The sequence below is a fragment of the Lissotriton vulgaris genome, chromosome 4_1, assembly GCF_964263255.1.
Source record: "Lissotriton vulgaris chromosome 4_1, aLisVul1.2, whole genome shotgun sequence".
NCBI classification, from domain to species: Eukaryota; Metazoa; Chordata; class Amphibia; order Caudata; family Salamandridae; genus Lissotriton; species Lissotriton vulgaris.
Window position 1 is genome coordinate 882,192,842 of NC_141691.1, and position 13,898 is coordinate 882,206,739.

The 13,898-nt window shown below is 41.6% G+C and overlaps 1 protein-coding gene across 2 annotated transcripts in view; it reads right to left on the reverse strand.

The window, feature by feature from the left end:
• Positions 1 to 13,898, reverse strand: part of CARMIL1 (capping protein regulator and myosin 1 linker 1) — a 994,750-nt gene that overhangs the window by 555,994 nt on the left and 424,858 nt on the right. For both annotated transcript variants that reach the window (XM_086965173.1, XM_086965172.1), the window contains exon 6: positions 685 to 782. In XM_086965173.1, the coding sequence (XP_086821299.1) occupies positions 685 to 782 (98 nt within the window). The remainder of the gene's footprint in view (positions 1 to 684; positions 783 to 13,898) is intronic.

Below are 13,898 nucleotides of genomic sequence, written 5' to 3' on the forward strand. Positions count from 1 at the left end.
GTTGCTCTTTTCTTACTTGTTGGTTTTGTTTTAAATCAGCTGTTTTCTCTAAATAAAAATGATTGAACAAAATAAAATGTTACCATTGTGATATTTCCTGCTCGTCAGAAAGCCAGATGTTGAATATGACTAAATATTGAAATGCCTTCTTAAGACATACAGACAATTCTCATACACAAACCAGTCAGTATGCAAATGTTGCATTACTGGTTTGCGAATGGGAATAATACATCCGGCCCCTAGAGTATAGCGGTATAGAAACATTTTCTGATGTGTGAAGGAAGTGGTTCCATTAGGGGATTCTCTTCTGCCGGTGAATACTCTGTCAGATTTCCATAAACCATACTATCAGTATGGCAGAGATAATTGCGATCTCGGATTCGCCACTTCTTTTACTAACCGTAGAACTTTTGGTAACCACCGACACCATAGTTGCCAACTGTCTCATTTTCGCAGGGACAGACCCAGCAAGTTGGAGACTGCCCCGGGTAATATTGTTACAGAAACTGTTCCTCTTTATTACACAAAGGTATTCAAACACGAACTTTCTATCTGTGCTGCAAAATGTCCTGGGAACTTTTTTCAAATGTTGGCAACAATGCCACACCTAAATCCACCCCAATGATATTGTTAAGAGCAATGCCAGACAGGCCATTCTTCAGATCAAGACGGATTCAGACTCACCACAAGGTCCTATTTCTGCCACTGTTTGGCTGTCCCAAAGTGTCTGTAGATTCGCTAATCTTTCTGAAGGCTCCACTGTTATTTTTTTCATTATTCTTCTGCGGTGCAAAAAGAAAAGGGATAATTAAGCATGCAGCCTTTCTACCAAGTGCCATCATTAGTCAACACAATGCTTCAATCAAGAACAAACAACTATTCACTGTTTTTTGCTCCATTTTAGAGAGCTCGCAAATTAAAGAGCTGCCATCATTATCTGAGCAAAGTTGATTTGATTTCCAGTAGGCCCATTTTCAGTTAAAACATGCAATACAAGCGTACAAAGAATCGTGGATAATCACAAAGTATTCACCTAGTAACATCATTAATATTTCCATTTAATAAGTATCTCTGAAGCTACAATTTCAGAATTATGGCTTTTACATGAACAGTAAATCCTTTCTGCACAAATATTGAGAACGCCAAAAGACGTGGCTTCTGTATAGTGTATAACTAAATGCATGCACACTTTCATACAGGGACTGTTTTCCAAAGTGCCGACGCACAACACAATAGATCTACAGGCGTAAATGCACAATGACCATACGTCATACATAAAGCTGTGCAGAAGAGGTCATGGGTGATGTGCATGATTGAAGTACATGATAATATGAAGCCCAGGGAAACTATTAAGACGCTCCAGGTGAGAACTGTGTGATGGGGTAAGTCTTGCACTTGATAGATAGATAGAAAATAAACAAGCACACCTTTACTCTTGAAGGGGATGATCATTTTACATGTTTTTGCTTTGCTGTTATAAATTGCTCTCTGCTTGTAGGTGTGGTGTACTCTTAACCTAAAGCAGGGCTTTAAGTGGAATGAAAAAACTGGGGAGTCTCTCAAGGGATCGTGGCTGATGTAATTAAGGACGTGGCTTAAAACCTATAGGCTTAACATCTCTGCTCAGCATATTGTGGTGCCTGACTGGTATTGTGCTGCTTCTGTGATTGAATCCAGATTTATAATGCAGGTAAAATTACACCTACAACAAGCCAGGGCGATTGGCTTTGACAATGGTTGTTAGTTCCATTAGATAAATAAGCAACAACTATGGCTTTGTTGTATAACATATTGAAAATGATTAAGTTCTGACATTATGAGACTGTGAAAGAACTATAGAGTCTTTGAAGTTACCTCAAATGCAGTGAAGGGTGGTACTGCTGGAGAGTTAAAAAAAACAAATTTTCACCCTGGGGTTGTGGTCAAAATCGGAGTGCCCGATAGAGACCCGTCTCAGCACCCCCTTTTTGGAACTGCTGAGCACTGGCAGGACCCGGCCCACTTACAGCCCAGAGGGGTTATTTAAGGAAACCGTTTCTCATATTTTAATTTATGGTACTTCTCGGAAATCATTTAAAAGCCAGTGATGTGCAATGCAGACATGAAAAGTTTCATGCAGCAAACAAAAGTGTAAAAATTAGGAGAGCTGCAGAACCATTCTCCCCAAGGCAATTCACCTGCCTGTCTCACAAGATTTATATGAAACACTGCACTAATAAAAACCTCAGATGCATGAACATAAAACTCCATTCCTGGAGCAGCAAGCTTGCATTCCTCCCTTGCTCAACCGAGTCCCAAGTCAGCAGTTCATGCTGCTCAACAGATTCTTGTACTTGCTCTAATTCCAAAAGGCTTTGTTATATGAATGCTGCTACCGGCATACACAAAGCAAACTTAAAAAAAGCTAAAATATAAAGAACCCTCCAAGGCTGCAGTTAGTGGGGCTCACGGGACACTATGCGCAGTAACCGCACAACCACAAATGCGCTTCTCAGTCATAGAAAGCCGCATTGAGGCCAGGAGCTTGAGGGGTGTGGAGGTGTAAGGTGGGCTAGGAGGATGCACAGCATGAAGGTAGTGTAAATAGGGAGTTATGGAGTTATTTTGAGATATTCATTCCATACTGAGCTCTTTATTAATGTCGCAGTCTAGAAAAAGCAAAGATTTGACAATACCGTGTTATGCTGTATCTGAGTCACTATCCTTCTACCGTACCCTTGGGGTAAGCCTTATTTGCTGGGTATCGCTACCATGAGTCAAAGGTACAAAGGAAGTAAGTAGAACCAAGCTACTTACTTCCTTTGTACCTTTGACTCACTGACTACTGAACTGGAATGAAATGGAATCTTAGGACTCCTCTTTTCTGCAAACTTTAGGAGTGCATCAAAACAGGCTAAGTTATGGTGGCAAGTGTTCTAAAAAAATCCCTGACAAAGATCCAACTCTATCAAAGTGTGCAGTTCACTGAGGTGGGCAGACAAAAACACCCAAACTCCACCGCTAGAAGTGAAAGCGTAAGAACATTTTAGCCATGGCACTAGGAGACTTGCCCCTAGATTCATCAAAGTCCCGTTTTGCGAGTCCTTAAAAGCGATTATTAAGGAATCGCTATTAAGGACTTGCAAAAAGGGATTCATCTAGGAATCTCTAAATAAATTGCGATTCCTACACATTCCTTATTTGCGATTAGGAAATTGCTAATCGCAAATAAGGAATAAGTCCCCATTCATTCCTATGGGTCTAAAGGCCCATAGGAATGAATGGGGAGTTATTCCTTATTTGCGATTAGCAATTTGCTAATCGCAAATAAGGATGCGATTTCAAGGGTGCTAGGGGTGTCCAAAGGACACCCTGTAGCACCCCTGAAATGTAAATGTAGACTTATGTTGCGCACACACATGTCCAAAGGACATGTGTGTGTGTAACATACAACTGAGAAAAATGCACACAAGTGCATTTTTCTCAGTTTTCGCAATTTACCACAAAGTCAGACTTCGCGGTAAATAGCGCCAAAAAATAGCGAAATCGCAATTTATTAATGGTTCATGAATAGCATTTAAGGAATCTCAAATTGAGATTCCTTAAATGCGATCGCAATTTGAAAAATCGCAATTTTTTGTCATTTTTCAAACTGCGAGTTCATGACCCATTGATGAATTCCAAATCCCATTTTTGCAGGCGCAAACGGCCGAATTCTGCGATTCGCACCGTTTGCGCCGGCAAAAATGCTTCATGAATCTAGCTGTTGGAGTTTAATCCTGGCTTTACCATTGGCCAAAATATGCTAGTTACGATCTCTCTGTTTAACGTCTGGGCAGGTTCCACAGCACACTGGCATTTGTGTGGTGAGAGTTCTCCCTGATTCTTACCATCGCAACCACTCACACCCCAGTTGCTCTGTAATGACCAAGTTGCAAACGATGTGGCCAGCGAGCATGTTTTCAATACATTGGGTGCTCTCGAGTAATCATTTTCTCATCCAATTTCTCAGCTACTTTCTTTTTTTTTTTAGAGATAGGAAAAACTTAAAATAGATTAAACAATGGTATTGAGTATGTGAAAAGAAATCAGGAATGTAACCCAGCAATCATTTGTGTTTTTCTATGTGAGAGAGAACGCTGATTCTCACATCACAAAAATGTGCAGTAGCCAGAAGGTTAGGTATCTTGAAACAAGGAGTCTTGCACAATGGTGTTGTAACTCCTGCTTCTCCAAATTGTTTGATGCTAGTCAAACCATATCCTTTCTATGCCTTTGTCCCTTTAAGTGCCATTAAGTGATAGAAATGGGTGAGCTACTGAAAGATCAAACCAAGCTCAAGCCAAGTGCTTGGCTGTGGCTCGCCTTGAGGTTCTCTTAAAAACCTCAAGCTCAAAACAAGCCATCCCTTCATACAACATCTGGCTGCCACCCATGCTCTAACCTCATGCACCAAGAATTGTAGACACAGTATTAACGTTTGATGTAAAACAAAAGAAAGAAAGAGATACCCATCTAGAGACTGAATTGCGATGTGTAACCCAAAAAGCTGGAATCAATCCTAGCTTCGCCACGTGACCAAACTGGGAGATCTGAGGCAGTAGTTTTATTTCACCTCACATCCTTTGCTTCATTACCACATATATGAGCACCTTCAAATGCATGAGTTCAGGATGCGCACTGTACATATTTATATATTTATTTTTGACATTTGTAGAGCGCGAACGAATGCCTGTGGGCGTCTCGGCGCTAAAGATTGTGTACATGACTCAGGGATAAGTGTTAATGGAGGAGAGGCAGGTGACTAAGTGTACCGGACCGGATGGGTTACTGGTTGAACAGCCAGGTCTTTAACCGTTTTCAGAATTGAAAAAGAGATTGACTAGATCGAATCTGTAGTGGAAGGGTGTTCCAAAGTTTGGCTGCTGTGACCACAAAACGTCTATCTCCCCAGGAGACAGTCTTTGTGCGCGGTACCACTAGTTGGAACGCTGTCGTAGATCTCAATAGTCTGGTGGGGCAGTAGGCAGTAAGCTGTTCTCTAAGAAACTGAGGGCCCTGTTTATGTACCGCTTTGTACGAAAGGCATAGAGTTTTGAATTTTATACGATTCTTGATCGTGAGCCAGTGGTAGTTCCGGATAGTTTGGGCGATCGGGTTGAATTTGGGAATCCTTGAAAGCAGTCTTGCTGCCGCATTTTGTATCATCTGCATTTTATTTATGACCCGTAATTGTGCGTTAGTAAATAGGCCGTTACAGTAATCCAATGAAGAAAGTACCAGCGTGCTCACCAGTGTTTTCCCAGCACTATCTGGTAGGAACGGGATGATTTTTTTAAATCAGTTTTAACTTGTGGAATGCTGTTGAGGCTACTTGGTTGGCATGGGGACAAGGATAACCTTCTCTTGTGTTTGAATTAATACACTATAAAGGTGTCCATTTATAATACCAACCTCGGCCACTCAGAAGGTGCACATGACAAATGACTTGTCTCTTAGTTCACTATTGGCTTTTTTGTCAGGGTGGGTGGGGGGGCATTAATGTTTCTAAGTTCATGTTTCAAAATAGTCACTTAAAAAAAATACTGCTCATTACACTGATGTATTCTGGTGTACTAAAGGGAAACGTTTCTGCTGGTAAATGAAATACATTTTTTTCCATTTTTAAGAAACTTTATTATCTACATGAATAAATAAACTGTCTTTGTGTGAGTGTGTAGCTTAGTAAACATAAGTATGATCAATTATTTGCATAAGTGAGTAGGATAACTTCATAAGTGGATATGATGTGAGCTGGTGGTAATGTTGAGGTTGTTGTATAAGTATAAGTGTGTCAATACTTTCAATGTTCTGATTTGTTACCTCTGCCTCAATTGTAAAGCGCTCTGATATCCTTCGGGATCAAGTTTGCGCTATATAAAACTTTATAAAATAAAAAAATAAAATTGTACATGTTTGCTGCAAGATGTCATTGAAAATGAAGATGGTCCCGAAGTTCAGTGGTGCAGGGCACCTTCTTTGCTTCTTTTCTTTTAATTAAGTTAATCTGTAAATACATGATTGCCCGTTAATTGAACATCTGAATGTTAGTGCTCAGTCATGTAAACAGCAGCCCAGTGCACCATCACAGGAAGCTACATGTAAAGGTCAGGAGGGCTGCAAGCAGCCCCACGTTTTACTTTGAGTATTACTGGACTAACACAACCAACACTTCTCTCATGGTCGGCTGGGAAAGCGTCCCTCTCTACCTATGCCTTATTCCCACACGTCCATGTGGGGAGGTGAGAGAGATTCTCTATAAGTATAGGGAAATTACAGGATACTGCCTCCCTACCTCATTCATTCCACACTAAAGTATCCTATCACCTTTGAGATTCCATTACGACCTGTTTTTCAGAAAAATGAAAAACCTAAAAGAGTTGTTTATGGGTCTCACATACCCTAGGGTTTCACCCTGGTCCTTATACACCAGAGAGGGCTCAACCATATTCCAGGGAGCTCTATGAATGTCATTGGCACGGGTGAATTGGTGGCCTAAGTTAGAAATTTGGTGGTGCGGCACATTTGGAGTGAGTGTGACAACAGATGTTTGTGTTATTTGTGTGTCCACTGTTTGACATAAGGAGACTTGGGCGTGATAAAAACATCAAAAAACACAACTAATACAGAACATCAATATAGGGGTAGTTCTGATGAAAGCTTAGGACCTTTAGACAGGCCATTTAGAGAGCTGAAACAGGTCAACAAGAAGTTAGGGGAACACCCATAAATATGCATGTACTTTTTTAACTATATCAAAGGCGCCTAATAATAAAGCGAAATTCGGGTGTCCCGAAAGGTATTTTTTAATGTTTAGTCACTGTTAGGAATAATATTCAAAGAGCTCCTTTGAATATGCTTCAGCCCACCTCGGTTTAAAGGGACCAGGGTGAGACCCAATGATGAAGCATGACACCAATAGGGTGTCTGAGGATCTATAAACAACTCTTTTAGTTCTTTCCTTTTTCCAGAGAAACAGGTAGGAACAGAGTCTTAAGGGTGGTAGGATACCTTAGTGTGGAAAGGTTCACTCTTGTCACAAACCACAGGCCACTCTGGGTTTGCAGTCTTTGTCGGGCTGGGCAACATTTGCAGGTCTCTGGTCTCTACAGTCTTTGACATAAAAAGCTCCTCACTGCACAACACTATTTACTTGTACTCCGGCTCTGGGCTGAAAAAAGGCAGGCTCCCTACAAGCCGTGCAGTCTACCTCCTTCTCACTTAACTTCGCTGAAGCAGCCAAGTCTTTTCTCTCAATCCTAGTGTATATACCCGACTCCTTCTGGGGAGACCTTTGGTATCAGGCTTTCCCAGCACAGGCTAAAAGTTGAACTCTAAATGAGTCAGAGATGCCAGATTCTATTCAGAAATAGTACGAGTTTGTAGATTTATAAAGCGCAGTTAATCACCCCTTAGTAACTGTCCATGGGCACGGGGAGATTGAGTGATTTGCCAGGAATCACAGGATGTTGTGCAGGCACTCGAACCCGGGTCTCCAGCTCCCGAGACGGCAGCTCTGGCCGCTGTGCAACATCTGACAACTCAACTTTTTGACCCCAAAATTTGGGGGCGCACCAATCATTCAAAGCCTCCTCTTCCAGTTTGTGTTGCACGGTTCCAAAGCAGTCACTCTTATTTCCTTGGAAACAGCAGGAATCCTGTCTTGTACACTGTGTTTTGTAGATTGGAGCCAGTCAGCCCCATGAAGTTTCAGCCTTATGCTGGGCTCCGGGTCCTGCAGCAGCAGATGACATAGGATGCGGGTGATGAGTAGGCGGTCAATCTCATTTGTGTAGGTGTTTAGCTTTGCCTATGCTCTTTGTCACTGTCACTTGATTGTATGTTGCATCTCTCAGGCCACAAATCAACCCGCTAGAATTGGCTTCATTATGGGAAGGTGACCATAATGAAGCCTTCCTACTTACTTCTTTCAAAGTTTTAGGGATCAAAAACGTACACATATCCTTAGGACTTTGAATGGTCTCCACATCAAGGGTGGAAAAAATTAGCAGCACGTTGGAACAGGCAGAGAAATTGGAGACAGTAGCTCTAACTACCACTAAACCTTACTGACACCCCTACAAAATTAGGGACTACAAACTGGGATAAACATGGCAAACTGGTTGCATCCCAACAATCGAGTATCAAAGCACTACTCAAAAACAACACTTGAATTCAGCTAGAATCAGAGCATCTGGGCATAGCAGACTACACAGATTTACAAAGGGATAACATATACCCAGTCTCTACGGAGTCTCTGACAAAAAGCTTGTACCACAAAACTATTAATGAACTCCGCTTCCATCAACTGTTAACCAGCTCATGGCCTGGTTATGGGGTTGGCTGCCACCCATGTTGAAAGCAATATCACTATGGGTGTACCCTGTTAGACAGACAACAGAGTCTACCATCAATTAGTGGACAACATCAAAAACAATTCACCAAGTCTGTCAAGGGAATCGTAACACAAAGGAGAAAAGAAGAGCATTTTATTTAGCCTACATGAATTTAAGAAACAAAGTGAGTCCTGGTGAAGGAAATTTAACGTATGCAATGAACTCTGCAATTGTGGGAAAAATCTGGAAGAGTAATTATGCACCTACTTTATTATTGTCTATTGTGGAAGGAGCAACAAAGAAAGCTCTTCTTAACATTATGAGGAAATCTGCAATTTAGGTGGAACGTTGACTGCATTGAAGTATTCCTACGGAGGGATCAGATCCAGGAAATATTGCTGAAATTAATAGTCTGTTTGCTACACGCATCCTTCTCAGTAACTGCCTACTAAATAATATTGAGAATTAGAAAATATTCCTATTGAAGACAATTGCTATTTGTGGGGATCTCATTGTAAAATTATGGAGCACAGGAAAAATTACCACACATCCATAAAGTGTTTTTCCCCCACCCTCAGTCCTTTTTTCCAATTTTCCCCTTGTCTATCTTTTTAATTGGAAATCTGTCCCATTCAAATCCTGTTTTAATTATATTGTAGTATTTTATGCTGTGCAGATGTGTCCCGCCCCCCGCCAACTGTGGAGGATATCATGGAAGAAATAAGAGTCCTAAAACCTTTGTAGTAAAAACCAATACATCTCTTCATCGAATCAAGGAAAAATTGTCCTCCCATGATCAATGTATTACTGTTATTGAACAGCGAGCTAGCGACGTGGTATTGCTGTGCTTCTCCTTTTTGTTCACCGAAGCCAGGACCAGTACATCTTGTTTAGTTATTCCATACACTTTTCATCCTTCGGGGTTTTCTTTTTTGTTATTATGGATTCACCTAAAATCTGTGACTGGGGTGAGTGACTGAAAAGTTTCAGCGCTCCGTCCATCATCCCCTTTTGTTTGCATTGTTCACCCTAAGTTAGCGTGGTATGCTCAGATATGGGTACCATGCTCACTTTGCCACTAGATTCAAGCTGGCCTGGCTGATGAGGGGTGTTACACCAAAACCAGTTCCAGGATACTAGTTTTGGGTCCAAAGAAGACCTGGCTTGGCAGTTCGGGCTGGACTGCTCCCATTAAGAACAGTCGAGCCCGAAGACTGATTTGCATATGGCTGGGTCTGTGACTGGGGTGGCGAAGTGAGCTGAAGAACGATGATGGATTCAACCAAGATCTGTGACTAGGGGTGAGCGTCTGATAAGTTTCAGCTCTCCGTCCATCATCTCCTTGTGTTTGCTGTATTTGGAGTCAGCCATTAGTTCTCCTTTTTCCCACAAACATATTCTTTACAAGTCTCATTTTCCAAGTGCTGGATACCATTATCTATATTTGACTGTTGTCCTTTATTTAAACCATATTTGGTCGCTAAACTATCCCATTGTGAAAGATTTATTTACAGTCCAATCTGCTAAAACAAATGGATCAAACATAATGGTAAGACATTAATGTGGAGGACTTGGTGAGATAAGGGTCTTTTTACTATTTCTCAATTACTACATAATAATTTAGTTATTCCTTTTGAATATATTTCTTCTTCCTATAACCTTCCTTCTAAGTGGCTTAAACAATATAAAAAATTTGAAAACATTCTTCAAGTTACACTTCAGTCGTTCACAACTTCTCTTACTCAAGGTAATCATTCAAGACCATCCCAAACTCCATTACTACTCCCTCTACAGCAGGACTCGTATATAAAACACTTGGGGCTTAATTACACAACTTTTGTAGTGTGGAAGCAGGCTGCCATGCCACCGACCTGCTTCCATACTGCCAAAGCAGTACTGACACCGCCCCCCAGATTAGGAGTTTTCTTCTGGTCTGGTGGGCAGTGCGTTGGAGGTCCCAGGAGGTGAGCCCTAGACAGGCACCGCAATTGGAACGCCAAAGCAAGTTCTTGCATGGCATGAACTGTTAAGTCCAAGGCTGTGCAGGAACTGGGCATGCATGCAGACAGGGGGGCACATCATGTGTCCCTCTGAATGCATCCCCATGGCCATGAGGCATCAGGGGGCCCTGTAGGAACTGCTTAATTTCCTCACTGCTCTTTTTTCATGGTGGGCTCCCTGCCATGAAAACTGTGGCGCTGAGGAAACGTGTAATATGCTTGGCAAGTACAGCAGCCACACCACCAGCATATTGTGGCCTCTGACAGCTGCATCATCAACACAGGATCAAGGATCCTAGCAGTAGGATCGGTCCTGTGGTGGTCCCACCACCCCTTTTGTAATATGACGGGTGGACTGCCTGTCTGGAGGTCCAGGAAACACCACCACAGGTTAGGGCCCTTAAAATGCCTAATACTGATAAGTCTAAACCCAACCAGAAACTTTTATATGAATCTGACATACACTAAAATTTGCCTATCTCCTTATGGGATAAATTACTGGCAAAGATTCATTCTACAACTTGCCTGGCCAACCTTACTCAATTTTTTCTTTTTTTTTACAGAATAGATTATTTTACACTCAAACACACTTATTTAAACTTAAACTTCTTAAACAAAATACCTGGTGACGTTGTAATACTGATCCAGGTTCCTATATTCATGTTTTTCCTATGCCCTACACTTTTTGATTTCTGACTTCAACTGTGGCAAGAATGTGGACTATTGTTGGCATTTCAATACCATTCATACTCATTAGACATATTATTCTTTGGTGGCTTACAATATTTTTGGTCTCATAAGAAAAAGCTTGGAAAATTAGTGGACCTTCTATTTGTATTGGGTGTGCAGGCGATTACCGCCAACTCAAAATTCACTGACGATATCATCATTCAACAGTGGTTGAATTTAGTTTGCCATAATCATAGACTGGGTAGGTAATATTTGCATTCTCATCATTTGGTTGTTCAACATGATATGTTGTGGTCCCCGCTTACCAACTATCTGTTCATGACTGCAATTCATAATGCTTCTTTGACGTTCTATACATAGTTTTTTAGCTTCAAACTATATTGTTTTTAGTACGCACTCCGTTAGTTCTGTTTTTCCTTCATTTAATTTATCATTATAAAGTTGTGGAGACTGTTATATGAAGATTTTATTGTTAGATACTATGGGCCAGATGTAGGAAGGCCATTACCGGTCGGTAACGGCCGAAATTGACCGTTACTGACCGGTAATAGCCTTTTCTGATGTAGGTGGTATATTTACCGATTCAGTGAATAACGAATTGGTATTCACCGATTCGGTATTTACCGAATCATCATTTACCGATTCGGTATTTACTGAAATCGGTAAATGAGATGTAGGAAGCACTTTAAAGAGTGCTTTTGTGCTTTAAGGATTCGTTATTTACCACACCTACATCTAGCCCTAGATAATTTATTGATATCCTTAATGATTTGCAGATTAGGGTTTATTATTACTGGTTATCTTTATTCTACAATGTTGTACTTATGGAATGGAATACGTCTTTCTTTGTATATTTTGCTTTATTTAAATAAACCTATTACAATAAAAAAAGCATAACACTGTACTGCGTCTGTAACTCGTGGAGATTCTTTGCTGTAGCTGGCTCTTGCTGTTTGGCCTGGCAACAAAGTGGTATTTTCAAGTGTAGTTCTTACCACAAGATGAGAAGTCTGGTGAGACTTTAGCAGAGTTTTACCAACTGAGATGGATGAATCTTGCTCTTCCACAGCAAGGGGGGCATGCGCTTGTCATAAGGTCACACTCTGTTGGTTCTCCTTCTTTGGGGGACTGTGAGCTACATAGCCAGCATAAAATGTGCATCGGGATATCACAACACAGCTCTACAGAGATGGGGAAGTGTGCACCAAAAACGAAAAGACAGAGAAAGGGGAGGGCAGAATGATTTCCCAGATTAATAACATAAGAAAAACATGGTGCTTTCCTGTGTAATGTCTGGGTTGGATGACCCTTGGAGACCCTAGATGGTACAACAATTCCCCAACATATAACTGGGACCAGCGGGGGTCCTTTGGCTGCTCTTTGCCCTGCTTTGTGCTTTTGGCGATCAATATGCTTAGATGCCCTTGTGGCTTGGTAGCTGCGAAGAGCCAGGAATAATGTGGAAACCTGAGATCCACGTTTAGGAGCTTATTTACCCCCACCCCTGTGCTTGATTATAAATGTAAGTAATGAAAGAAGAACACTGAACATCCACTGAACCACTGGAGGCCTTGGATGAGGTAATTTGGTGCTGGGTCTGAAATAGCCAGTAGAAACCACACGCTGTTGGGTGTGGGTCCACTTATCAGCCCATGCCCGTGACCCCGAGTGCCTTTGGCTGACAGCTCCCTCAAACTCTATCAACCTGCGAATATGAAGCAGTGCACCAATGAAACCCAGAACTAACCCTCCTCACCGAGCATGCCAACTCAGCAAAGTTAAAAGAACTATCACAAGACTGTCAACTGTGTCTTTAGAATACAATACATATAGTGCAGCAGGCACATGCTTACATCGTTCTATTGAGATGAAAAAAATGCACAATGTAAAACACTTTCAAAGTCATCTGGCCAGGCACTGTTAGATTTTAACAAAAACGAGGGTCCGAGGGAATTTTAAAGTTCTACCTGCATTCAACCCCCCCTTACTATACTATTCAAATAGAATCCTTTGGATTCTATTTGTTCTTTGAACTGTTAGACTGTTGAACTGTTAGATTTTTACCATAGCAGTCATTCAAACTGTAAGAAATTGGGTTATTGGTTCACTGGACTGTGAGCCCTGGTCAAGAAGCAACCACACTTCTTGTCAGGGTAAGGTACAATTGAACCCCAAATCAACCTGTGCTCAACTTCCTGTTAGCTTGACACAAGAGTGATCAGGCCCAACGTCGAGGTATTGTGTAAAGTATCTGTGCAACAGTGCAAACAGTAAAACAGTGAAAACACCACAGAGTAGGAAAATGTAATAAATAAAACAAGAACAAAACGACAAGCATCCAATTAATGGAACCAGAGATATTCCATTTTAAAGATTTAATGAAAAATAGTGCCAAAAAGCTCCAACTGTGGCTATCTGATCATGCAGGACTGGGACACTTTAACAAATTCAAGCCGACAGCGATGGAGTGTGGGCTGGCTATAGGGACCAAGTTGAGCCAGCTGAACAAAGTTTCTTCAATCCTGGCATGTGGAGCATTGCGAGGATCCACGTCAAAGAGCATCGCGCAGCCAAAGCAATGCATTGGTTTCGAGATGTGGCGAGACTGCGATGCGTGGGACTGCGTCATCATTGAGGGTTCTATCGACAGGGGCTTGTGATGTGAAGTCTGCCATCTGGGATAGAGTGCACAGTTGGTAGATGCCTCGGTTTCCGAAGAGCTGTGAGGCTGCAATGAGGGTCTCTGCAGCAGGTCCAATCCATGTAGCAGTGGCGATGCTTTGTTTCTGCTTGGGTTGCTCAGCAGAGGAGATGCTTTGGTTCTACTGGATCCATTGAGGCTGGTAAGCACCTT